Source organism: Manacus candei, unplaced genomic scaffold, assembly GCF_025592945.1.
Source record: "Manacus candei isolate 608988 ecotype Guabito, Panama unplaced genomic scaffold, ASM2559294v1 h1tg000152l, whole genome shotgun sequence".
In the NCBI taxonomy this organism is placed as follows: domain Eukaryota; kingdom Metazoa; phylum Chordata; class Aves; order Passeriformes; family Pipridae; genus Manacus; species Manacus candei.
Window position 1 is genome coordinate 389,149 of NW_026138200.1, and position 25,053 is coordinate 414,201.

Consider the following 25,053-nt stretch of genomic DNA (forward strand, 5'->3'; position numbering starts at 1 on the left):
TGGTGTCATAAAAATTTAGTTACAGACACTGAGTGCTATGCTGGATTTCACTTAGAGGACTAAATCAGACGGACATGTCAAATCAAGACCAGACCCCGTTGTCCTGTGACAGCTTCTGGGAAGTATCTTTAAAAACTATGACTTCATGTAACCTTTTTATTTCCTTTTTTATTTAAATTAAATCATTAAATATGAAGTAGGACCAGGTCACGCAAACAGCAAGCTCCTAATAAGAGTTCTCTGTTTTGTAGTTAAGCACTGAATGCTCCTAACTCCCACACCCAGAGTGTGGCCAGCTTCTCTCTGCCTGACTGGAAGTATGGCACTGGCCCTCTAAAATTTCTTAATTTGCAGGGACACCAATTTTGAAATAGATTTGACAGCAACTTTTTAATGGAAAGAAGGTAAGTGGGTTGGGTGAGAGAGCATACTTGAGGCAAATTATTTTAATGAAAGAATAAACTCACATTTTGGCCACTCCCTTTTGCCTACAGCTAAAGGAGGAAACCCCCAGACAAAAACCTGACTGCATAGAACTTATGCTGAACTCAGCATAAGAAGCCATCAAACAAGCAAACAATATATTTAGAAATTATGCCAGCTGTCTTTATGATCCGAGATCCAATACTCAGGAGGACTGGAAAGTCCATATATTTCTGGGAGACAGCTGAAAGAGGAGGAGGTGGGGGAGAGATGAAGAGTAGCAGCTTATGAGGCAAATACTGCAGCTGCAGTTGCAACCAGAGCTGTGTTGCAGGGGCTTTTTAAACATCAGCACCACAAAGCAGTCTAGCCCCAGCAGCTGGACTTGCAACAGTTGTGGTGGGCAAGGCACTCCATTTTTTGCAGATTCCTGTAGGATAAAAGAACTATCACCATCTGCTGTTATCAGTGCTTGATTTACTAAAATACAACAGCTGGCTGGCTTACAAGCAGAAAAAAAAAACACTAACCTTTTTATATTCATGTGACCTAATACACCACCAGAAAGTAGACAGGTATATGAGTGATCACTGGAGTCCTGCAAATGCTCAAGATACCTTTGTTTCAGGACATCTAAGATAATCAAGTAAGCTCTGGAAGAATCTGCAGCTACAGGACCTGAACAGAATTCAGTTTGTCACTTTGCTGTATGCAGATTGTCAGAGTAGGCTGTCTTTACACTAATGAGAATTAGCTGAGGTTTTCAAAAGAAAAGCAGATAGCACTACAAACTTTCCTAAACTGCAAAGAACTCCAGTAATAATCCTCTTAACTCCAGAAGACTTTAAAAAAAAGTACATTCTGTCTTGACAGAGCTTCAGTTTAACATCAGACTACAGGAAGTACAAATTGATCACATTTTAATAAAAAACATCATTACTCACAGTAACAGAATACTTAAAAAAAAGTGCACAGTGAACACTGTGCACTGTAAACAGTTTACAAAATTATTTGAAAGGCAGGCTACAGTTCATTAATCAGTGAAATGTAGTTTACTCTTCACAGAATGAGTCCTCAGAGTCACACACCATGGACAGCAGTAGCTTACAGATTGCAAGCACCCCCATTTGCAGGCAAGATCCAAGAATTTAACTGTAATTCTGAGCTGCTTTCTCAGAAAGCATTCTCCTCCCTACAAATTCAGTGCCCTGCACCCCTATTCATAGATGATGAGTTTTCAAGGTAGGATGTCCATGTTCTCATCCTGGGAGGTTTACAGATCCTTGGATGCACAGAACTCCTCAAAATCATGGCTCTTTTGCCAGGCGTTCTCTTCTTAAACATCTGTGTTTTTAGTCCATAGTCTCCAAACCGCTGTAATGTTGTAAAAGTGTATTATATTTTTCCATGCTAACTTAGCTTTTACAATCATACTTAGAAAGCATAACAGAAAGACTTCAAGTGCAAAGGGCTCCTTCCACCTCAGGGCAGAGGGTTACAAACCTAACCCAAAACCCAGCAGTATGCTCAAAACTCAAGCTCTCCAGTGGTTTTAACAGCCAGAGCAACAGATTCAACAGTGTAGTTTCACTGAATTCACTCTGGCACATGGCAGTTTCAGTTGAAAATCCCAGGATCAACATAAGGATATGCAAGAAACTCCCCCAGTTTATTGCCTTCTGCATCATAATGGAGCATCCGAAAACAAACATCACAGAAGAAACAAGGATCCTCTGGTGCCAGACTGTCTCTGTTGGTTACCCACCTGCAGTTACAAAACACAAGTGTTTTTCATGAGTCCAACACATTTGTGACAAACATCTCAACATTTTACTTACAGTTGGGGATGGCAGCACCAAACATCAGTAATATTATACAGAGCAGGTACTACCAATATTGCATATTTCCCACCCCAGGCACACAGCTTATTTCCAAACTCCACACCCATTCACTGTCAATCCCAGCTGCTACAGCAGCACTTCTGAGGAATTCCTCAAACCTGCATAGCTGGTAGAGTGCCTCAGAATAAAAAATTAAAAGGAATCTTCTGTCCACCTGTGGCCATTTAAGTCACCCTGTTTTCCATTAATGTAAGAAACTGTGATACAGAGCAGACGTGACTGACCTAAACTACTTTGAGAAGTAACCAAATCCATTTATGAGTCTAAAAGTAGGACCTGGATGATGCAGACAAGAAAGAAGGAGAGGACTGCTGCACACTCCACAAGCACTGAAGTTACCATGAACACAAGTTAACATGTAAAAGGAGGGTGTGCCATGTCACTAATTTATGCTCTGACTCTAAAGGTCATAACAGCTGTAGTGATTACAGATGCTATCTGTAAAGATTAGAACACACGGGACAGCCAGCCAAAGCAGCTGTGCTGTCCATGGTTTATCATGTCCTCACTTATGCTTAGTGCATAATTCTGGTTTTAATTTCATGAATTTACACCACCTCTGATAATGCCCTCCCCACCCCATCTTTCCACCATATTGACCTTTGGCTCCACCTCCCCTTATGGCCAAATGCCTCCCAGATTACAGCCACTTGTAATGGCATCCTAGGGGCTCTGCTAGGAACACTAGGATGGGCTCCCACCACAAAGGGATTGGCTCTTTGCCTGATTCCAGGGAAGTCTAAGGCCAAACGAGCAAGATAGCAAAGATACAGCTGCTGTGTCAAACTAAGGCTGAGAGCATAAGCTACCCTGGGGGGAAAAAAAAGGGTAAAAGGTGATTTTGCAAATAAATCTTTCAGACCTATAAAATCAGGGAGCCCAGCCTAGTCTATGAAACTCCTTTAGAGGAATTTCCACTGTGTATTAAAGTCTTTTTCATATCTAAATTAAAGAGCATAAAGAACACCATATTCACGTTCTCCTCTCTTAACTGCAGAAAATCTGCATCACAAGAAGTTCCTTCAAGTACTACAGAGCACACAGTTTTCAGGTAGAGGTTAGGAGTTTCCTGTGGAAAAAGTTGCATGCCTTTTAAAAATCTCTAGATCTTACTATATTAGACAGATCTATGCTTGCTTAGATGCTAGATTAAACAAAAGCTCTTTATGACTTCTGGTAAATGCATTTGCAACACGTCTTGCAAAGGGGGAAAATGCAGCATTATTTTCAAAAGTAACTGATTGAGAGCTGAGCTCTATGTATGCAACAGAATATGAGCCAAATAATTAGTCTTGTCATCATTTTAGTTCTTTTGAACCTCCTGAATCATCAGCCCCAAATGAACGCTACCTGCAGGAGGCCTTTTCCTAGTTAGAGAGAGAACTGCTCAGAGTGAAGATTATTATTATCATTATTATGAAATACATACAGAGCTTTGATTTCTACTTTATCAGCACCTAGAGAGACTTATTTAAGAAGATAATAGAATCGAGAATGTAGCATACCTTGCTGTGTACATTTTGCACACAAAGCATTTTCTGGTACATAGCCAGTGTTTCTTGATTAGCAAGGGATATAGGTTCCTGTCCAGACAGTCATCGTGATGAATGAGCCTTGAGGGAAATACATAATATACAATAAAGACTCTGCCACACTGGAATTTATCTGATGATAAGCACAGACATTGAATATGGTATGATTTAAATTCCTGTGTAAACTCTAGATTTAGACTAGATTTCTGCTTAACATTCCTTGACACAGAAGAAAATTTGGAGATAGACTGCTAGTTGCACCACCTGTGGATTTTATGGTCACAAGTAAACTCAGTTTGCACAGTAACTCAGAAGTCTTCAGATCATCTGCTGTATATGGTCTTTTCAAAGCTTTTATCTCCTACACAGGCTAACAGACTATTACCAGGTGAATCCCTAGAGGTTCATAATCCTGAGATCATCTACTTGCAACACCTATACCAGTCTTTGGGTTGTATTCCTCTTGGGAGGCACCATATATTATCAATGCTTTGGTACATCAGGCTCCTGGGAACTGAAAATGACCTGTCACGTGCTACAGACAATCCAAAGAGTGCTCTCTGCCTGTAATGCACTGAGCAGAGTATACACCATTGTTCTACTGTTGATGTGGTGCCACCTCACAGTCATTACCAACACCTCCTTCTCCTTCCTGCCTATCTACTTCAGCCCACTATTCAACTCCTCTGTTCCCTTTTCAGTTCCTGCCCCTTAGCTTTAAGCTCACACTAACTAGTCCATTTGAGTCCAGCCAGAGCCTACACCATTCCACTCCCTGCCATTCCAGAGTCAGCATGTACATGCATGTACATCTGCCACACTCTGGCTCTGCATAAAAAGAGCTTTCCCCTGTGAGTGCCATTCCTGTCATATAGCAGTCATACCATGCTAATTAGGAAGCAGTCTTTTTATGCAGATGAAAACAAAAAGCAAGGAAGATTACTCTATTTCAGAGATACTCACATGTATATGGAATAAAAATTTTAATAAGCCCTGAAGAAGGTAGCAGAATAATCTTAAAGTTAATAAGTTGGTCAAACAAATATTTGGCATTTCATGTCTGAAGTCTGCCCACAGAAGGCTTGCTTTCATTTGCATAAGGACTCCCAAAGAACAGTAACTTACCTTATATCTGTGATTATAATGATGTGCTCACAGTTCCCTTGGTGGCAGAAAAGGTATGGAAAGCCAATTTTAAGGGACACATCATTAAATACATAGTCCTCCATTTTAACAGACTGAAGATTTCCATAGCCTCTGTCATGAGATTCTGACCACTCTATAACTGTTCTGAAAACAGAAGGGCAATCAGCATAGGAATGCTATGAACTGTGAATGCACAGAAAAAGATGCCTTGAGGGACATGCAAGACTCTTCACTGAGACCAGTTAAATGACATAAATCAAAACAACTGACAACATTTTTTAATAATTGAAGGTGATTTCACAGCAATACCACAACCCCACAGCACTGTGCACTGCTCTTGTGGAACATCTGCCTTTAAATCCCCACCAGAGAGTTTCCTGAGGAGTTCTAGTCAGCGTATGCTCCTGATGGCACCCGCTCAGGTCAGACTGTTTGCAGCACAACACTTCTCAAGCAGTCCAATAATTCCACTTACTAGCAAGTTATTTGGTTCCTTTGGTCAATAACTTTGTTTTAAAGTATTAAAAAACTTTTTGGTTTGTTTTTGTCAAGGAGAAACATAAAGCTGACAACTGCGCAGTTACATTTTCAAAATTTAGCACTGGAAGGGCACTGGCCACTCTTTATTTTTTGGCTTTTCAGTACACTCCTACATACAAGGCACTTCAGTTCTACAAGCTGTGTTTGTTATCACAAGCCTTTCTGCAAAGATCATTGTTGCTCATAGACAGAAAGAGAAGTAAAATAACTAATTTCTCTGAAGTCACACAACAAGTCTGGCAAAACAACAGGGTCCAAACTCAGCTCTTCCATACCAGCCATTTTAAACATTTTGATCTCCTAAATCTCAGAAGTGTAAGCAAGTCCATACTTCCTTAAAATCTCAGATTTCTTTTCTGAACAGTCACACAGTCCCAATGTTGACTTTATCATGAAGGCATTCAGCATATTTTCAAGACTGAGCAGAACAAGCAATTTTCACGCAGCTGAGCCTGTTCTCTCTCTGATCCATCTTCTACCTCACAGTCTTTTGATGGTCATCATAACTAGGGAGGGCACTTAAAAAGTCAGTACAAACTGGTATCTGCCACCTTCCACAGCAATCCCATCCCAACAGAGCAAAACAGGATATGCAGTAAAAAAATGGATTTGTACTCTTCAAAAAGGAAGTGAATGGAAGGAATAAGTAGAGCAAGTAAAGTTAAACATCCATGTAAAAATCAATTCAACCTGAAGAGACAGTTATGAAAAATCCATTCCCACTCTACACTCTAAATATTCCAGTATTTAAAACACAAGAACTAAATAAATTTTCTTTCCCTTAAGGTTTTTCTTAGTCAACGTCTACAAATGCTGTACCTACCTGCTCAGATCTCTGCACTCTGGGTATCTTCTATCATTATAGAAGATGCCTTCGAAATAGAAGAAAGCAGATTTGTAGAGATCCTGAGAGACAGAGAGAACTGTTATATATAACACTAGTGTCTCATAACATTAGTGTTATAAGAGACTAAACACCTTAAACAAGAACATGTCAAAAATCCAAGTATTTTAGGTATCTAAATTATATTAAGAAACCTCATTCTACAGGTTTCTAATAAAAGCTTTGGACTGACTTTAAATGCTGATGTGACAACTAGACTTATATGATTGCCATCTATGCAGCTACTCTGCTGATACTGTTCTCCAGCCACAGGTTACTTTACTGCTTTTCTCTGATTTCTCTCCCCATCATAGCATTTACAGATTTCTACAAAAACATAAAACAAGAACATAAGCATCACTGCACAAATTAGGTAATTGCATGGCACTGACTTTAGAAAAGATTAATAATATTTTTTAAAAAATTAGCAAGATGTTGACCTTGGCTGGCTACCCAGTTGCTTTCTCACTCCTCTTCCCCAACAGGACTGGAGAAAGAAAATAAAACAGGCAAGCTTGTGGGTTGAGATAAAGGCAGTTTAATGAGAAAAAGCAAAGGTTGCATACAGAAGAAAAGCATAAAAAGGAGATTTATTCTCTATTTCCCACCAGTAGACAATGATCAGGCATTGGAATAAGCTGCTCAGGAAGTGGTGGAATAGCCAGCCCTGGGAATGTTGAAAAGGTGTGTGCATGTGGCACTTGGGGATATGGGTTAGTGGAGAACATGGTGACAGTAGGTTAATGGTTAGCTCAGCTTCTGGAGTTGATTTGGAATCTGGTGACTCTTGCACTGCTGGTACAAGTGCCGTGAACTGTTAATTACTTTTGACAGAGGAGAATGGCACAAATGGACTGTCTGCATGTGACAAGCTACATAATTAAGGAAGAATTTTCAAGGGTGTTAGATTTTCTCCTGAGACCCTAGAAGTGACTGGACATTCCAAAATTGCATGTCTGTCTTGTTTTTATAGATGTGACCAGGTAGTGCTCCCATGTCATGGTTGTGCGTTTGTGTGTGTGCATGCAGGGCACAGGACTTCAATAATTCTCTGTCATTTCAGCAAAAAGTACTTTGTATCCTGATCAGGTGCACTGGGTCTGGCTGGGATGGAGTCAGCTTCCCTCACAGCAGTCCATGTAGTGCGTGCTGTGCATTTTTGGCTAGGTAGAGTTGAGAATACACTGCTGAGCAGTGCTTGCACAGCTTCAAGGCTGTCTCTCCAGGCCTCCCAAGGCCAGTGGGCTGGAGCTGTGCAAGAGGCTGAGAGGGAATATATTTGGGAGAGCTGATCCAAACTGACCCAAAGGCTATCCCATGTTACATGATGCTGTGATAAGCAGAGAACCGGAGGGAAAGAGGCAGGGGCCATTCATGGTAAAAGAATTTGTCTTCCAAAGCAACCACTATGCATGGTGAGACCCTGCTTCCTAGGAATTGGTTGGACATAGAATAAAGGTTGTAAATGACCTCTAAGATCATAAGTCCAATCATTAACCCAGCCTATGTTCATGCACCTGTTCAGCACTAAACTATGTCCCCAAGTGCCATATCCACACATTTTTTGAATGCTTCCAGGGATAGTGACTCCACCACTTCCCTGGGCAGCCTCTTCCAATGTCTGACAGTGGGGAGGAAGGAGCTGAAAACATAAGATTGGCAAGGTGAAAAGGTATCAAATAACGATGTTTTTCTTGATATTGCACAAAACAAGTCATCTTGGTAATGCTACAGGATGGACAAGGGATCAGGCCCAGCCAGCACGAGCTTAGGAGGGGCAGGTCCTGTCTGACCAACCTGATCTCCTTTTATGACCAGGTGACCCACCTGGTGGATGAGGGGAAGGCTGTGGATGTGGTCTATCTGGACTTCAGCAAAGCCTTTGACACCATCTCCCATAGCACACTCCTGGAAAAGCTGGCAGCCCATGGCTTGGACAGGGGCACTCTGTGCTGGGTTAGGAACTGGCTGGAGGGCCGGGCCCAGAGAGTGGTGGTGAATGGGGCTGCATCCAGTTGGCAGCTGGTCACCAGTGGTGTCCCCCAGGGATCAGTGTTGGGCCCAGTTCTGTTTAATATCTTCACTGATGATTTAGATGAGGGGACTGAGTCCACCATTAGCAAATTTGCAGATGACACCAAGCTGGGGGGAAGCATTGATCAGCTGGAAGGCAGGAGAGCTCTGCAGAGGGACCTGGACAGGCTGGAGAGTTGGGCTGATTCCAATAGGATGAGGTTCAACAAGGCCAAGTGCCGGGTCCTGCACTTTGGCCACAACAACCCCCTGCAGTGCTACAGGCTGGGCACAGAGTGGCTGGAGAGCAGCCAGGCAAAAAGGGACCTGGGAGTTTGGATTGACAGGAAGCTGAACATGAGCCAGCAGTGTGCCCAGGGGGCCAAGAAGGCCAATGGCATCCTGGCTTGGATCAGGAACAGTGTGGCCAACAGGACCAGGGAAGTGATTCTTCCCCTGTACTCAGTGCTGGTGAGGCCACACCTGGAGTGCTGTGTCCAGTTCTGGGCCCCTCAGTTCAGGAAGGATCTTGAGGTGCTGGAGCAGATCCAGAGAAAAGCAATGAGGCTGGTGAAGGGACTCAAGCACAAGTCCTGTGAGGAGAGGCTGAGGGAGCTGGGGTTGTTTAGCCTGGAGAAGAGGAGGCTCAGGGGAGACCTCATCACCCTCTACAACTCCCTGAAAGGAGGTTGTAGCCAGGTGGGGGTTGGTCTCTTTTCCCAGGCAACCAGCAGTAGGACAAGAGGGCACAGTCTTAAGCTGTGCCAGGGGAGGTTCAGGTTAGATATTAGGAGGAAATTCTTTACAGAGGGGGTAATCAGACACTGGACTGGGCTGCCCAGGGAAGTGGTGGATTCACCATCCCTGGAGGTTTTTAAGATGAGACTGGATGTGGCACTTAGTGCCATGGTCTAGTAACCACGGCGGTGTTGGATCAAGGGTTGGACTTGATGATCTCAGAGGTCCTTTCCAACCCGGCTAATCCTATGATTCTATTTACTTGCAGTGCAACCAACAGGCAATGCAGGTGAATATAGTGCTGAATAAAAAACAACAAAACAAAACTCTTATCTCCCTCTCTCCTGTATGTTTTCAAAACTCCTTTACAGGTAGAGGTTTCCACATAGAAAGTTTTACCTTGCTGATGTGTTCTGGTGCTTGGTCTGGCTGACTGCTGAACTCACCACCTATCTGGAGGTCACTGACACAAGAAATCGAGTCTCTCAGCTCAGTGAGGTTCTGGCTGCCCAGTACAAGGACTGTTTGATAGGGTTTGTGATCTTTATGCTACAAAGGAAACAGCATACAAGATTCAGATAAATTATTACTTGTCAGCATCAGCACTGCTCTTCAGTTGACAGCTTAAGGTCATTACTGGCAGCATATGGTGCATCACTTCTCTGTATGAGATTTTAAACAGCATCTAGCCTCAGCTTCCCCTAAGACTGACATTTGTTAGTTATATTCAGAAACTCAGAAGTCACATTCTCCACTGCAAAGTGCAGGAAAGATAGAAGGTCTGAGCTCATTTAACAAATCCAGAAAGACTACTTTAGTTTTCATGGATTTCATTTCAGATTTTGAGCTTTCTGTGAAATGAATTAACTACTGAGTAATTACTGTAAAAATTTTGTTCTGTAAACCACTAACAGAATGAAAGCCAGATTCTGAAAAGCCTTAAGAAATTACCACAGCTGATGGGTTTACTACACATCTTCAGTGGACTTAGGAAAGCAAGATATTACTTGAGTAGGGAACAGACATCAAAATACAACCTACGGAATTTAGTACCAACCTTCTGAAATATAACAGGATAGAAGATGTTCAGAGTTAAAAGTAGTTCTCCTTCCTCGACTATATCTGTTGGATTGTCTGGTCTCTTTCCAACTGCATGTGACTCCTGGAAAAATATATACATACACATACATATACTATATTGTCAGCCACAAAAAGATCATAGCTTCTGGATAAAAGTCTGAGAAATGCTGTTCTAACCAACTCAGTTTTGACTATGTAGCCTTCTGAATTGAAAACAGTCCACTTCCTCCAAGATGGCAAAGTGAGAAACTGCTCTAATTACCAGTTTCAAGCATGTTCCTTCATTTCTCAGCTTTGCTACAAGGTAGCTGGCTACTCCTTGGCTATGGAGAGGACCTGCATGAAGTAATTAGAGCCTGCTGTCAATCTCCCCTCATGGAACCCATCTGCTACCAACTTCCACTACTTAATGCTTTGAAATGCTCTTTGAATACTTTCATATGTAAAGGGAGACTGCAACCCTCAAAATGAGAAACACCAACCTAGAAACTAGCCACAGGAACAAGTACATGAAAATTAAAATTAGTGCAACACTTCCTCTTACTGGGGAAGCTAGACATAGCTGGAGGCCACAATTTCTCCAAAATCCAAAACCCAGAACTGCCCTTGCCACACTACTATGTTTTAGAAAAGAAGTAAAAGCATCTCTACATTTCCATGCTACTTTGTGTTAAGACATAGCCCAGCTGTAAGAGAGGGGGCACTTTTATGTGGCAGTTTCCTCCTTTTCCAACAAATCAAGAGAAAATACTGACAGCACAAGCACTTCCTACTAGCCTGGACTGTTCCTCAAATTTAGTAAGAGGAACATGTACTCCTATGAGACTTCAGAGATACTTGGGCTCTAATGCTTCCACCTCCCTTCTTCATGCAAGACGTTCCAAACTTGTGTTTCTTACTGTTCTCATCCTGTATGAGGACACCAACTAGCTCTGACACACAAACCAGTTACCACTGCTTGCTTAAAGAATGCAATAACTGACCATGTGCTCATTCTTCAGAAGTAGTAGTAAGACACCGCTCACTGAAAGCCTTTATGAAGGTTTCTGTTGCAAATATTTTGTCACATATTCCTCAGGCTAAGAGAACAGCACAGCTGTTGCATCATGCTGTTTACATAATGTGCCTGGGTCTCTGAACAGCTGACACATGAAAACTCATGACAGACAGGAAACGTCAAGGGGAAAAAATGTTTAGGAGTCACATGAGGCTCCTTCCTCACTATACCCCTGTCCCTAATTTTTTCAGTAATTCATGGCTTGCTTGTTCCAGTCATGGACTTCAGCACTTCGTTGTCCCTGGAAGAGTTTAAAGAATGTTTAGATGTGGTGCTTAGGAACATGATTTAGTGGCGGACCTGTCAGTGTTAAGGGAATGGTTGGGCTTGATGATCTTAGATGACTTTTCCAACCTTAATGATTCTATGAATCTACGAAAATTTATGAAATTAAGTTTTCCTGTTTATGACTTCAATGGTTGTGAGGAAATCATTTAAAAAAAGGTACAAAACACAATTAAAGAAATTCCAATATGCCTTTTGAGGGGTTGATTACTACACTCCTGTTTCTTGACAGTTCAAAATGGCTGAAAAACTTGCGTTACAAAGCTCAGAATTAGAAATTTACTGCCACCATGCTGGCACTGTCTTCCTCTTTCAGCCCTACAGAAACTAGCTCACAAACACATTAAAGCTTTGTTTCCAACACAGGTCTCCAGGAGCAAAAACACTATGTATTTTATCTAGCTCTATGATAAGTTCACATGATACCCAGCACACTTGATCCTGTACAAAAGGCTTCAGTATTAACCAAATAAAAGTAGTCATACAGTGATAATGAGCTGGAATTCCTTCTTAACTAGGTTCTAATCACCTCTAAGGAGCAGACTTCCTATCTTATCTTTCTATAAAATGTCTTTAACCTTAATCATTACCTGCAAACTTGTATCTGCAAACCAACCTTTTCAGTGTACATTTCATAGTGACAGAAAAAAAAAAGCAACCAGTAGTTGGATTTTGGCTGTCTTGAGAGCCTGTGAGGTGACAGGGAACTTACCATCTCATAGGCAAGAGTTTCTTGTCTGCAAGCTCGATCCACAATAATTGTTTCTTCTCTCCTCTCTAAGGCCTTCTTTCTGATTCTGAGGGGCAGAAACACAAGACAAAATTTCATTCAACAACTTTCATGCAGAATCTCTAGGTATATTTTTAAATGACACAAGCTACCACAGAGCAGCTGTCGAAGAGCAAGATCCCTGTCTGTCTTAGTATGACAGAATAACTTAAAATACTAGTCTCCCGATTCTCATAAAACCTGATAGTGCACAGGCTAGCTTGTGGACTTCAGCTTGTGTTTCTCCTTCCCCTTATGTGCAAGTTACAGGTTGTTTGTGGGCAGTTTTACATTTACAAGAAATAAAAGCAAAATGTTGTTTGAAGAGGTCTTAGAAAAGAACACTTCGCTACCTTTGAGGAAGCTGTTTCAACTATCCCTTCCACACTTCAAAAAACCCTGGATTCATGTTCAAGCAAAACACAAGCTAAAAAAACCCCACAAATATTCTCAGGCCCATGGCATAGACTTTAAAAAAAAAACCAAAAAAAACTTCAGTATCATTTGTACAAGAAAGAGTATCATACACAGAATACTTACTAAAATACATATATTTAACCACTGCATGAACAAATCCTTAACTTCCAGGACAAGTCTACTTACCCTCTAAACCTTCCTAATGATTTTCAGTAACAATTAGACTTAACAGTGATCACAATCTTAACATATTTCTTTACATCAGTACTATGTAAAGTACAGCAAATCCCTGAACTGGCCAAGTAGGAGTTCAAAGTTCTCTAACTGATGGAAACTTAATATATATTGCTTACCCTCTGAAATACACTAGTAGTATCAATGAATTCTATACAGAGTAGGTTCAGATAAAGAGGTTATCTGGTTACTGCATCAGTACTTAACACTCTGGTTGTTTCAATGTGACTTTGTGTTAATAAAGGCAAAATCTACAGATTTTTTTCATAAGGCTTTGGAGGAACCTCACACACATGATAATGAGAAGTCCTCTGCATGCTCCAAACTTAGTTGTTATTTCAGAATTATTTAGGTCCAGAAATCCTAAGCTTTTCCATTATGTTCCAAAGATGGAACATTCTATATATCTTAATAAAAAATTCCTAGGCAACATTCAAGCAGAAGGCTCATACCAATTATCCTATCACAATCTGGTGTTTCTGGCCTTAGAGTTTTTCTGCACACTTTCTCAGAAAACACACCATTGTATGGAAAGAGAACAAGCAGCCAGCCATACTTCTGTGCTTGTTTTCAACTCCACCCCAAATAAGGGTAGTGTGAGTGTACCATAACAACATACCGAAGAGTTAGCAGACTGCTATCTTCAGAAATAACATCTGGGTCCTCTTCTTTATCAGAAGACATTAACATATCAATGCTAGAACAAAAAAGAAAATAATTAATATACATTTTTTCTCACCTCATTATGAAAATCAGTTAATCTATCCTTAAAAGGAAAAAAGAGAGCAAAATGTGAATAAACAAGATATAGCTTTTATAGCCTAAATCAGGGCAAAAGGGCAGTATGGTTATTAAGATAAAGAACCAGAAGACAAAGAGTCATGGCCTTTATATCTGGTTTTCACAGAGATTGGGTAAATCCTATCTCTATTTTGCATTCTGTCTTAATGGAGCACAGCTGTCTCCACAGGTTTAACAAGCCCTCTAAATTCAAAATGTCTGTCCAATACCTTGTATGAAGTAAAAATGCCACTTTTTAAAATCTCGTGCACCTACTCTGATGTTCTGATGATATATGGCACAAGAGATTCAACCGAAACAAATTAAGAACCTCAATGTGTATGGCAAAGCTAACACCCCTGCTCAAGTACAAACATGGGCAAGCCACCATTTTTACATGAGCTGTTGTAGCTCTATTAAGGCACTAATTATGCCCCATTTCTTCCAGTAGGAGTAAGACAATACTTCTGCCAGAAGCGACAGGTCCACTCTACCTTGTATCCTCTTTTCCATCCTCAGCCCCTTTTCATCCTCACTTTTCTTGTGTTTGCAAAGGTCCACAAACAGATTAAGTGATGCAGGTTTCAGATGAGCCATATTAATAATATCAATTTCCTTTTTAGAAACATACAGAGTAATTCTGACTCAAAGACAGTATTAGTTTCATAGAATCACCGAATCATGGAATGGTTTGGGTTGGAAGAGATCTTAAAGATCATATAGCTCTAACCTCCACACCAACGGCAGGGCCACCTTCTACTAGACCAGGTTGCTCAGGGCCCCATTCAACCTCGCCTCGAACACTTCTAGGGATGGGGCATTCCACAGCTTTTCTGGGCAACCTGTTCCAGTGCCTCACCACCCTCAAAGTAAAGAACTTCTTCCTAATAACCAATTTAAATCTAGAGTTATCCTCTTTGATTTCTCATGGTCTGTGGAATGGTAGAAGTATGAGAAGCAGGAACCTGAAGGTGGCTTCACCACTGGGTGCCATTTATGGGTTCCCATTTCAGGTTGTACAGTGTTGCACACCAGATTCAGGGGAATCATATATGCAATCCCTCCCTCTGCGGTCCTTCCCAGCAGCATTTTCTATTAATCACAAAAGAATTTTATCTCAAGCTTAAAAATAGTCTGAGAAAAAAATATTTAAAACAGAGAAGTTCCACCTGCTTTGAATCAGACTTGATTGCTTTTGTATCTCCATTTTTGCACACTATATAAGGGCAGGGCTTATACCACTGCCTAAATCGATCTGCAGTTTGAATCCCAGCAAACTCTTGTGCAAACCCATTTCTTTATGGGACAAATATATGACTAGTGAAGTCCAGGAAAAACGTTTGGACTGTACCATTTATTCTCAATACAATTTATTATTTCATTATATTTGTCTTCATTATAATCTTATAATGTTCCCCATGTCAACAATGCTATGGATGAAGTAATGAATAACCCTTTAGAGTCAAAATGCACAGGAATATGCTGTGACTGAGAAACAGAAGTCTGGAATCAACTGTTATCAGCTGACAATAAGTAAAAGTCAGATAAAATTTTGGTTGTGGGTAGATGGCCTCGTTCTAAGGAGCCAATAGAGTCACTCTGTATTCACAATAATTTGAATTTATTATTGTTTAGTTAGTCTCTTACCATCCAACAGTACACGAAGTTTTAACCTTTCTGTTTTACAGATTTCATCCCAAACAGAAAATAATTTTTTTAAGTTACTGAGAAAAGGCGATTCATTCAGAAGCACCATTTTAAAAGGAACTATGCAGCAATTAGCTACAACCTCCTGGAAATAGAATCAACTTAGATTCTCACTTGAGGAAGTGGAGGCAGAGACAACTGAGTCGTGTATCAAGTGCAGAATGTACCACGGCTGAGAAACAGTAATTTAACTAACATAAAGAAGGAGAACAGCACTTTGGAGAACACTAGCCTTTCAAATGGCGCTATTCTCCATGCAGCATAGAGTCACGTTATGAAAAGCTCACTTAATGAAGGAAGGCACATCCCCCAACGCACAAAGCGACTCACAACTCACCCTTTCTGTAGAATTGACAGCATGTCTAGATTATTTAAGTCTTCCTGCATGTGGATCAGTGATCCCATTCACCAAAGAGCCCTTGTCACTTGAAGACCTAACATTTTGAAGAAATGACTATGTATTCAGTTCTTTAAACATCACATATGTTACTTGTATTGAAAATGTCTGTTACCTATCATTGTGAAGTTTCACTTGCAAGAAAGGTGACAGTTTCCCATTTCCCTTCTGTGCATACAATGTCAGAACTAACCATCAGTACTTGTGCTTTCCTTCCTTCCACTGCCAGAGCCAGGGATTTCTGGCTGTGGCATCCACATGGTGCTCACTAATTGCCTGCCTCAGGAAAGTAACTAACATTCCCCAGAAAGCAGGGAATTACAACAGACACTGTGTAAAGTAGTTGGCATGTAAGCTGCTTCTTCTCTATCCTTGTAAGGACAGAAAGGTAGCTAGTGCAAAGAGGAACTGCCGCTGAACCTCTGACAAGTTCCGTGGACCCTTCTAAGCCCTGATACCACAATTTCTCACTCCTGAAAAGTCAGAAACCCTCAATTTCTAAAGGAAAAGCCATCATTAAAGTTCAGTCTAATAATTCATTACATATGAATTGTAATCATGTGCACTGAAGCCTTGAAAGGCTATGCTACAGTATGGCCTTACACACAGGCCACACTGGAGCTCCTCCTGAGTAACTCCACTGCTGCCAATGGAACCACATAGCCAATATGTGGTCCACGGTCCTGAGGAAACCGGGCTTTACAAATGGAAATTATATGCTGAACCCTCCAGAAATTACGGCTAAGTAATCAGTGCCGTATACCTGAGACAGAAGTGCAGGCAACACAAGGTTTGCACTGGTCACACCTCACTCCTGACTGCCACAAGCAAGGCACAGTACAGTGTCCCTACAGTGTCCCCTATTCTCTATGCAAGACAATACACTCAGAGCACTCCACTACCACAGTGGTGGAAGCATTTGCCAAACTGTTTAATGGAACTCAAGGTGAAGTGTAGTACAGTGATGAGGAACAATCCCTGAAGATCTCACTTCAAAAAAACGTGCAAAGTGTTACATGAATTTGTGTCTCCTTGAAAGATACTTTAAGGTGGCTAGAAATAAAAAGCCCAGAAGCAACTCTGTGGAAATGTGGACAAGGAAACAGACTACCAATGAAGCCTTTAATCACTGTGACTTTAGTTTTCTCAGAATATTCTAACAGCACAATGAGTTTTCTCAGTTTTAGAAATTCAAAGGTATTTTAGTATTTGGTCTGGTACTTTTGTAATAAGAAGATACAGTGTTCATATTACTCTTTATATTGCACATATTTTAAAGGGAGTACTTTCATCACCTTTGAGACACTAATACCACAAGATATTAAATACTAATACGTTAAGAGGTTAATGCTAGCTTAATGCAGCTTTATAACACATCCCTAGAGATATTTACAACTACCCTTTCTAATAAAACAAGAAGGTCCATTCGGATTGAAGGGAAATAAGGTACCTGCAAGCCTCGACTCACCTCACCTAAAATCCACACTGATTTGAGGCTTAGCCTGCCCCATACATGCACACAACAAATCACACAGAAAACAAAACAGAGTAACATAACTCAGCATCTCCAACATTTGAGGACTTCAATCAGTCAAATACCAATAATGAATCCCAAGGCAAACTTCACTCACAGACCACTGAGACATTTGAACAAAACCTAGAACTCTACTCTCCTGACACTTTGGTTATTTAAGAGAATTACTGATGGAATTTCCTAGCTAAGGACACCATTTTCACCAAAATCTGGTGAAAATGCAACCAATCTCCATAATGATTATTTGCATACAACCTGAGCAATATGGAAGGCATTCTTACTGAGTCAAATGCAAATGAGTGAAGAAGGAAATTTCTTCCTGTATTCTGTTTGCAGGAATGTATTACAGGAAAAAATAGAAGAAAATAAAATAAATAAATTAAAAAAACCCAACAACAACCACAACACACTGAGATGCCCAAAGAGTTAAACAGCATTTAAACATTACACCATTGCTCCTCACCAGAAGACTCTGAATTGTCAAGAATACTTAAGTGTACGCTATGTCACTATATTCTAAATAATATTTAACTATGGATATTGAAAAACTTCATTCTGAGTCCATGAAAGATTCTCTTAATCTAACACTTTTAAAAATAGATATAGGAGTATCCACATCTTCTCTCTTTTCTACCCAGAGAAAACCTCCTTAATTTGTCAGAAGTTCCCTTAGAAATAATTCATAGTCAGAAAAATCTGTGTTTATATCCAGCATGTGTTCATTTCAGCACCTATAAAGTTATATTTATGCCAATAATGTGATTCCAGGATAGAATAGAATAGATCTTGGTGTAGCCCAGTGTTCTCATCTCTCCTCAGGGGAGGAATATGAGCAGCTCAGAGCAGGCGAGTGAAAGGATCAGAGGTAGTGATTTGAGTTTGGCCAATGCTAAGGAGAGACTCAAGAGGCTAGGGCTATTTAATTTAAAAGCAAAAGTACATGAAGATTAGGGATTGGGATTTCCAGCCTGCGCAGGGGAAAAGTCACACCAGGATGTGCAGGTTTATCTTCATTCTCCTGCAAAGCCAACAAACAGCTGTCAGAATATCAGTTCTCTCCACCTCATAGACTGCCAGTCCTTTTTCCCAAATGACCACTCTTTATTGTACACACAGCATCAGACAGCACTGCTCTGTAACACCAGCAAATGCAGACAGCAGGTGAAATGCAGCAGTTGTAAACCGAAGAAAGCAGAACGGAAGAAAAAAGCAAAATGAATGCAGGGAAAAATAGAGAAAGCATGGAAGACCAGCTTGGAATTCAAATGAAAACATCAACAGACAGGATCACTGCAGAGAATAAGCTGCAGCACAGGAGCAATCAAGAGATTATCCCATCTACACTGGGAGAGCTTAGAGAACAATTCCCAAAGTTCCTGCACAGCAGAATACACTCCTTTAAAACTAATATCAGCCTCTCCTTCTACTAAGCCTAAATGGTAAAAAATTATGCTAGTCACCAGAATTCTGACAGCCAAAGCACAAAGCTATACAGATAGGAACAGAACTCTGGCATATCTTCCTTACTGATGAGCTGCAGATAAATCACAACATGTGATGCTTTCTACAGGAATTACTTCCTGAAATCAGGCCTTTTCTACAGGTGAGAGACGAGTCTCACTATCCATGTGACCTGAAAGCCTTCCAGCTATAGCATGTTACACGCTGCTGCTTCAACCCACATAAAGCATTTGCGTAGCTCTTGACTTCACCACCAGCCCTGAATAAAACACGTCAGTGGGAACCAAGGACCCAGAGAAGGTCAACAGGTACTGTATGCTGCCAGCTATCTGAACTCATCTAAATGATGTTTCCAAGAAATTCAAACTGAAAGAGTAGGTTTAGTAGATTAGATATTAGGAAGAAATTCTTTACTATGAGGGTGGTGAGGTGCTGGAGCAGGTTGTCCAGAGACGATGTGGATGCCCCATCCCTGGAAGTGTTCAAGGACGGGCTAAACAGAGCTCTGAGTAACCTGCTCTAGTGGTAGGCACCCCTTCCCACGGCAGGGAAGTTGGAATGAGATGATCTTTAAGGTCCCTTCCAACCCAAGCCATTCTGTGATTTTATGATTCCATGTTAATACAAACTTATTTCTTCATATAAGGTATATGCTTCATTTCGCAACTGGGGCTTCCTAAAACCACGTAGATGTTCAGATACTTTAAGTTTTACCCAAGCAGTACTATGCTGCTAAGTATCTACCTATGTAACTTCTTAAGCGCTGAACTGTTCGGTCACAAATTCAAGACCGTAACATAAAATATCCACCAGTTGAGCACTATCCTCCAAAGAAAATGTTTTCCTTCTTCTCTGCACATCTGGTCCACAGGGACGTCAGCAAAATACCCTTTGTCAGGAATTGTAGTGACAGGACAAGGAATAATGGGTACAAATTGAAAGAGGGTGAATTTATATTAAACATTAGGCATAAATTCTTTACTGTGAGAGTGGTCAGACACTGGAACAGCTTGTCCAGGGAGGCTGTGGATGTCGGAACTCTGGCAGTGTTCAAGGACAAGTTCGATGGGGCTCTGAGCAACCTGGTCTGATGGAAGGTGTCCCTGCACATAGCATGGGGGTTAGTACTTATATGGTCCGTAAGGTCCACTGACTCCTTAACATTCTATGATTTACCTGGGCGTTAAACACACGGCACAGGCCCGGAAAAGGCTGCTCTGAACCGTGTTTACTCGTGCACCTCCCACCTCTCCCGAGGAACCGCTGCGGCATCTGAGGGATAGCACCGACCACCTCCCGCCACAGGCGTCCCGCTCGCACCGGCGCCGTAAATCCCCGCCTGGAGACAGCCGGGACTTTCCCACCTGCAGACGGCACGCAGCTCGGCCGCCGTGTCCGCCGCACAGCCCAGCTCCGCCGCCACGGCCGCGTCCGTCTCCTCCTCCTCCTCCTGCGCCGCCGCCAGCGAGAGGTCGGGCGGGCCGAGCTGCCGCCGCCACCCGCGGCCTAGCGCGCCCACGCGGAACGCGCGCGTGCACAGCTCCGCCGACTCGTACTCGGGCGCCACCTCCGCCATGGCCGCCATGGCCGCCGGGACCGCGGGCCACACCGCCACCGCCGCACCGCCACCGCCCGCGTCACAGGCTGCGGGCGGGGCCGCCGGGCGGGATAAGGGCGAGCACCGCCCCAAGGGCGGTGAGTGGTCAGGGTGCTGCGGCTCTGAGGTGCTGACGCGGTGCTGCGAGGCGGAAAAGCGCTCGGCAGCGTTCACTAGGAAAAAAAAAAAGAAAAAAAAAACAAAACCAAACAAAACACCAAAACAGCCACGGAAGAAAAAAGTTCTTAAGTCATTAAACCCGCGCCGTGTGCGTGGTTTTACAGGGTACAAACACTTTCACACGTTATCACAGAATCACATAGGTTGGAAAAGACCTCTCAGATCGTAGACCTGTGATCTAACACCACCACTTCAGCTAGACCATGGCACTAAGTGCCACATCCAGTCTTTCCTTAAACACCTCCAGGGCCGGTGAATCCACCACTTCCCTGGGCAGCCCATTCCAATATCTCATCACCCCTTTTTGAAGAAATTCTTCCTGATGTCCAACCTAAACCTTTCCTAGTGCAGCTTAATACTATGACCTCTCATCGTATTGCTGGCTACCTGGGAGAAGAGACTGACTCCCGCCCTGCTGTGACCTATTTTCATTCTACTTTATTGAGAAATCACATTTTTTCCTCCCAAAGTGAAAATGCCTTGGAAACCTTTCCTTTTAAAGCGTTTAAGGTGTTTTATAATATGATGAACAAGGTTGATGAAACATATAACCTTTTACTTTACTAGCACTGCTAGTATTAAAGCATGTGCCAACTACCTGGAATGTCCATTGGAATAGCGTGATGAAGCTACCATGAGCACAACCTGTTAAGAAAGAGGCAGAAGTAATCTGGATTGAGCTAACCTGATATACCTGTTGCATGTACCAGTTGAACCACAGCCTTCGCACTTGCTTCAGGCCAAAATATTCATGGAATCGCAGACTCACAGAATGGTTTGGGTTGGAAGAGACCTTAAAGATCATCTGGTTACAACTCCTCTTGCCATTGTTAGGGACATCTTCCATTAGACTAAGTTGCTCAAAGCCCTATCCAGACCAGTCTTGAACACCTGCAGGGATGGGGCACCCATAGCTCCAGCACCTCACCACCCTCATAGTACAGAATTTCTTCCTAACATCTAATATAAACTTGCCCTGTTTCATTTTAAGACCATTGCCTCTTGTCTTGTCACTATCTGCCTATAAAAACTCCTTCTCTTTCCTTTTTTTAAGTCCCATTCACGTTCTGGAAGGTTCCCTAGGCCTTCTCTTCTCCATGCTGAACAACCCCAGCTCTTACTTCTCTATATATGAAAATAAAACTCAAAGAGAAGGCATGTTAGCAGGTGGGTTGTTGCAGCCAGGGGTGAAGATAAGACCAGAAAAATTTAATTAAAGGAAACTGGGTCTTTGCAAGCTGTGTGGAAAGGATAGGATGCCAAGAGAGAAGAAGGTCATGACATTTGCCTGCAGTTTCACAAAGGAAAGTAATAAAGGGAGAGGTAAGAATGTAATAGCCCAGCCAGATGATATAAAAGCGTATTCTGCATGTTTTAGCAATAACAGTATGGTGTAAAGCCCTTCCAACTTCCCCACTTTACACTTGTACTGCAAGTATGTTTATACTTGCACTGCATTTCAATGCTGAATTCTTTTATTAGCTCTCCCTCACCTCTGCCTCTTAAATGCAGTTATTATTCCTCATTATGAAAATTCTGCTAAGCTTCAGCTCATTTTTCCTGTAAGTATTGACAGTCTCAGTTCCCTTCTTCAGCTACACCCTCTGCTTTCTTCATCCATCACCTCTGTGGATCTTGACACTCCTCAGCTCTGGAAGAAGCTCTTGATTAAGGGTTGCCCTCACTTCCTGTTGTATCCTCCCTGAAACCTATTAGTTGTTCCATGAGGAATTCTCATTCCAATTTTCAAGACCATGCCTGCCTTTTGTATGTTTGTTTTTATCTCCTATGCTTTGTTTACATTCTGAACATACCTTTCCCCTTAGTGTACTTGCAACGTTGCCTGAAATTGGAAAACACTCTGTCACTTATCTGATGTAGCCACATCTAGGGTGGAAGTGACAGGGCTATATTGTTCTAAGTACACTGTTTATATCAACATGTAGGAGCAATTTCAGCCAAGAGCAGCAGGATTAAACCCTACTCTTCCAGAAGAGTATCAGGAATTTTTAGTGTTCATAGAAAGGAAATAAGATACTTGTTTCAAAAATCTTCTTTGGAAAACCAAACACATGAAACTGTGGAAATCAGTGGCCTGAATTTTTTTGTACGACCACATCAAAGTGACATCACAGAATTCCCCAGCACGAGAGTGGTCACTGCCAACCATGGTACTGTCACAGAGGCAAGTGTGCTTTGGAAGAGGCTGCTGTGCTGCAATTGTTCATGCTTTTTGGAATAAATCCTCTTGGCTTTTCAGTTAGATTTATGAACTTCCTTCACTGCCTCTCTTCCTTCTTGCCATGGCAGGCTTGAATTTGGAGTTCTTCTGTATTAGTTAAAAAGAAAAAAACCTGTTAAGTGCATAAACCTCAAGCAGGAAGACTGGATAAGTAGAAGCTCAAGGAGCAGCTAAGTTGAAAATAATAAAGCTGATTATTTTTAACTGTGAATGGATGTTTTCTGTTTCATTTCCAATCTTCAATACTAAGAAATCATATACTTACAAAGCCACTCCACTCAATCCAAATCCTCTTAAGAACAAAGAGATCTATTTATTTTTATAGCTTGGAATTAATCTGCCCTTTATTATATACTAGGCATAAGGCACATGGGCATTTCAAGGTTTCCAAGAGGTACTTACTTTTCTCTGCTGGACAGACTTTAATAATTCAACAGTAAAGCAATGAAGGGTGTGTGAAGAACTCAAGCAGTGTAAACCTGGCAGGTATTAAGCTGAGTTCTTTAAGAAGTGCTGAAATCACAAAAGCGTTGAAAGAACAGTGGATTAGAGGAGTAGTGGAGATAATACAAAAGACAGCTGGAAGACAAACTAATAAGAACACTGTACATGCAAGAGTAGTCAAAAAAATTGTAACTAATGTGCTACTGGAGTAGTGAGGTACCCTGTATTCTGCAGTACAGTGGTATCCTGCGAGCTTAAGAGGCTGATTTCAGAGCTTTCATGTGCACAGCTATGGCTACAGTCAGTAAATGCTGTGGATATATAACCATTCTGAAAACTCAGTCCTAAATGGTCAAAGGAAAGACTAAACCCCTTAGTCTTTTATCATAAGGAACACCCTTCATTCCTTTCTCAATTCACACAGTCCCAGAAATACATAGATATTGGTGAAGCTAACCACATTCCATGGCAGTATTGGATAGTACTTGTTCTAATAGACACAATCTTAATATAATTATATGGTAATGCTTATTATAGGGTAATTTTGTGCCTCAATCATAAATCAGATTTTATGCTATTCTCAGTCCTTGCCCACATTATGGAAATTACAAAAGTCATTTAAAGTACCCTGGGCTTCCACTCCAATGCAGAAAAATCACCATGATCATCACTTAAGCTTCAATAAAAGTTTCATGACTAACAAACTTAATGTTTGCAAGTAGTTAAAAAAAACCTTTGGGAAACTGTTGTTAAACATTATTATTATTCAATATTTTAGAATTATCTCTCTCCTTCTTCATTACTCACACATTCATTCCTCACACCACGTGCTATGGTGTGAGCTCTATGGTATCTTTGTACCTTAGCAGATAAGGAACACTGTCACTGTCTTTTAAGCCTGACTGCCTCAGCACAGCAATTACAGAGATATGGGAAGGTTCCAGGGCTGTAATTTTAGGAGATAAGGATTCAACGGCTGTCAGTTTTTTCTTTGTCATACCCTCTTCTTCTGGGCTTTGTTCTGAGGATGCAGCTGACTTCTGGACAGCAGCACCCAAAGCACTGATCAAACCCAATTGAAAGCACTTCCCCAGCCCTTCTGGATGAAAATTTTTTAATTTGGCCTAAGATAAGCCATAGTGTTTATAATATGATCTGGTAGAGGGTTACATCAGCCAGCCTGGTGTTCACCAGGACTGGGAACAAAAGGGAAGGCCTAGCAAAGTCTGGCTTGTCACTGCTTCCAAACACGGCAGTGAACAATGATCTGGGGATGTAACAATATCTGCATCAAAGACTCTAAAAGTTAGCCACTAGCATCTTTTACTATGACACCTGAGCAGGAATGATCCATTCCTAAAATGTAGTTATTGTTGGAACAAACATAACTTATGTTACTTTTACAATAAATAAAATAAAATATTAATACACAACAAACTGTCATAAAGGCTCTGTAGAGATCTTTATTTAAACAGAGTACATGAAAAACTGCAGGCAATTTAAAAGCTGTGTAACTAAAATAGAATTCTGTCCAAAGACAAGATACACTCAAGGTACAAAGAAACAATTAAAAAAAAAGGGAAGGAAACATCTGTTATTGGTAATTTCTGAACTACTCCATGTCTGAATATTGCTTTTACATAACCCAGTTGAGAATCAAATTAATACAGGATGCTTTCCTCTCATGAATGTT

The 25,053-nt window shown here is 41.4% G+C and overlaps 1 protein-coding gene across 2 annotated transcripts; it reads right to left on the reverse strand.

Annotated features, from left to right (window-relative positions):
• Window positions 1-271: 271 nt before the first annotated feature.
• On the reverse strand, window positions 272-20,526 carry SNAPC3 (small nuclear RNA activating complex polypeptide 3). 2 transcript variants are annotated; one of them, XM_051772333.1, is made up of 9 exons: window positions 20,262-20,526; window positions 13,638-13,715; window positions 12,311-12,395; window positions 10,234-10,338; window positions 9,576-9,725; window positions 6,366-6,448; window positions 4,982-5,146; window positions 3,830-3,937; window positions 272-2,188 (listed from the first exon to the last, which is right to left on the reverse strand). In XM_051772333.1, exons 1-9 carry the CDS (start codon window positions 20,480-20,482, stop codon window positions 2,041-2,043), a joined length of 1,143 nt encoding a protein of 380 aa, XP_051628293.1. In that variant the 5' UTR covers window positions 20,483-20,526; the 3' UTR covers window positions 272-2,040. The 2 variants fall into 2 exon arrangements, with proteins under 2 accessions (XP_051628293.1, XP_051628294.1); XM_051772334.1 differs by lacking the exon at window positions 20,262-20,526 and adding an exon at window positions 20,074-20,241.
• Window positions 20,527-25,053: the final 4,527 nt, after the last annotated feature.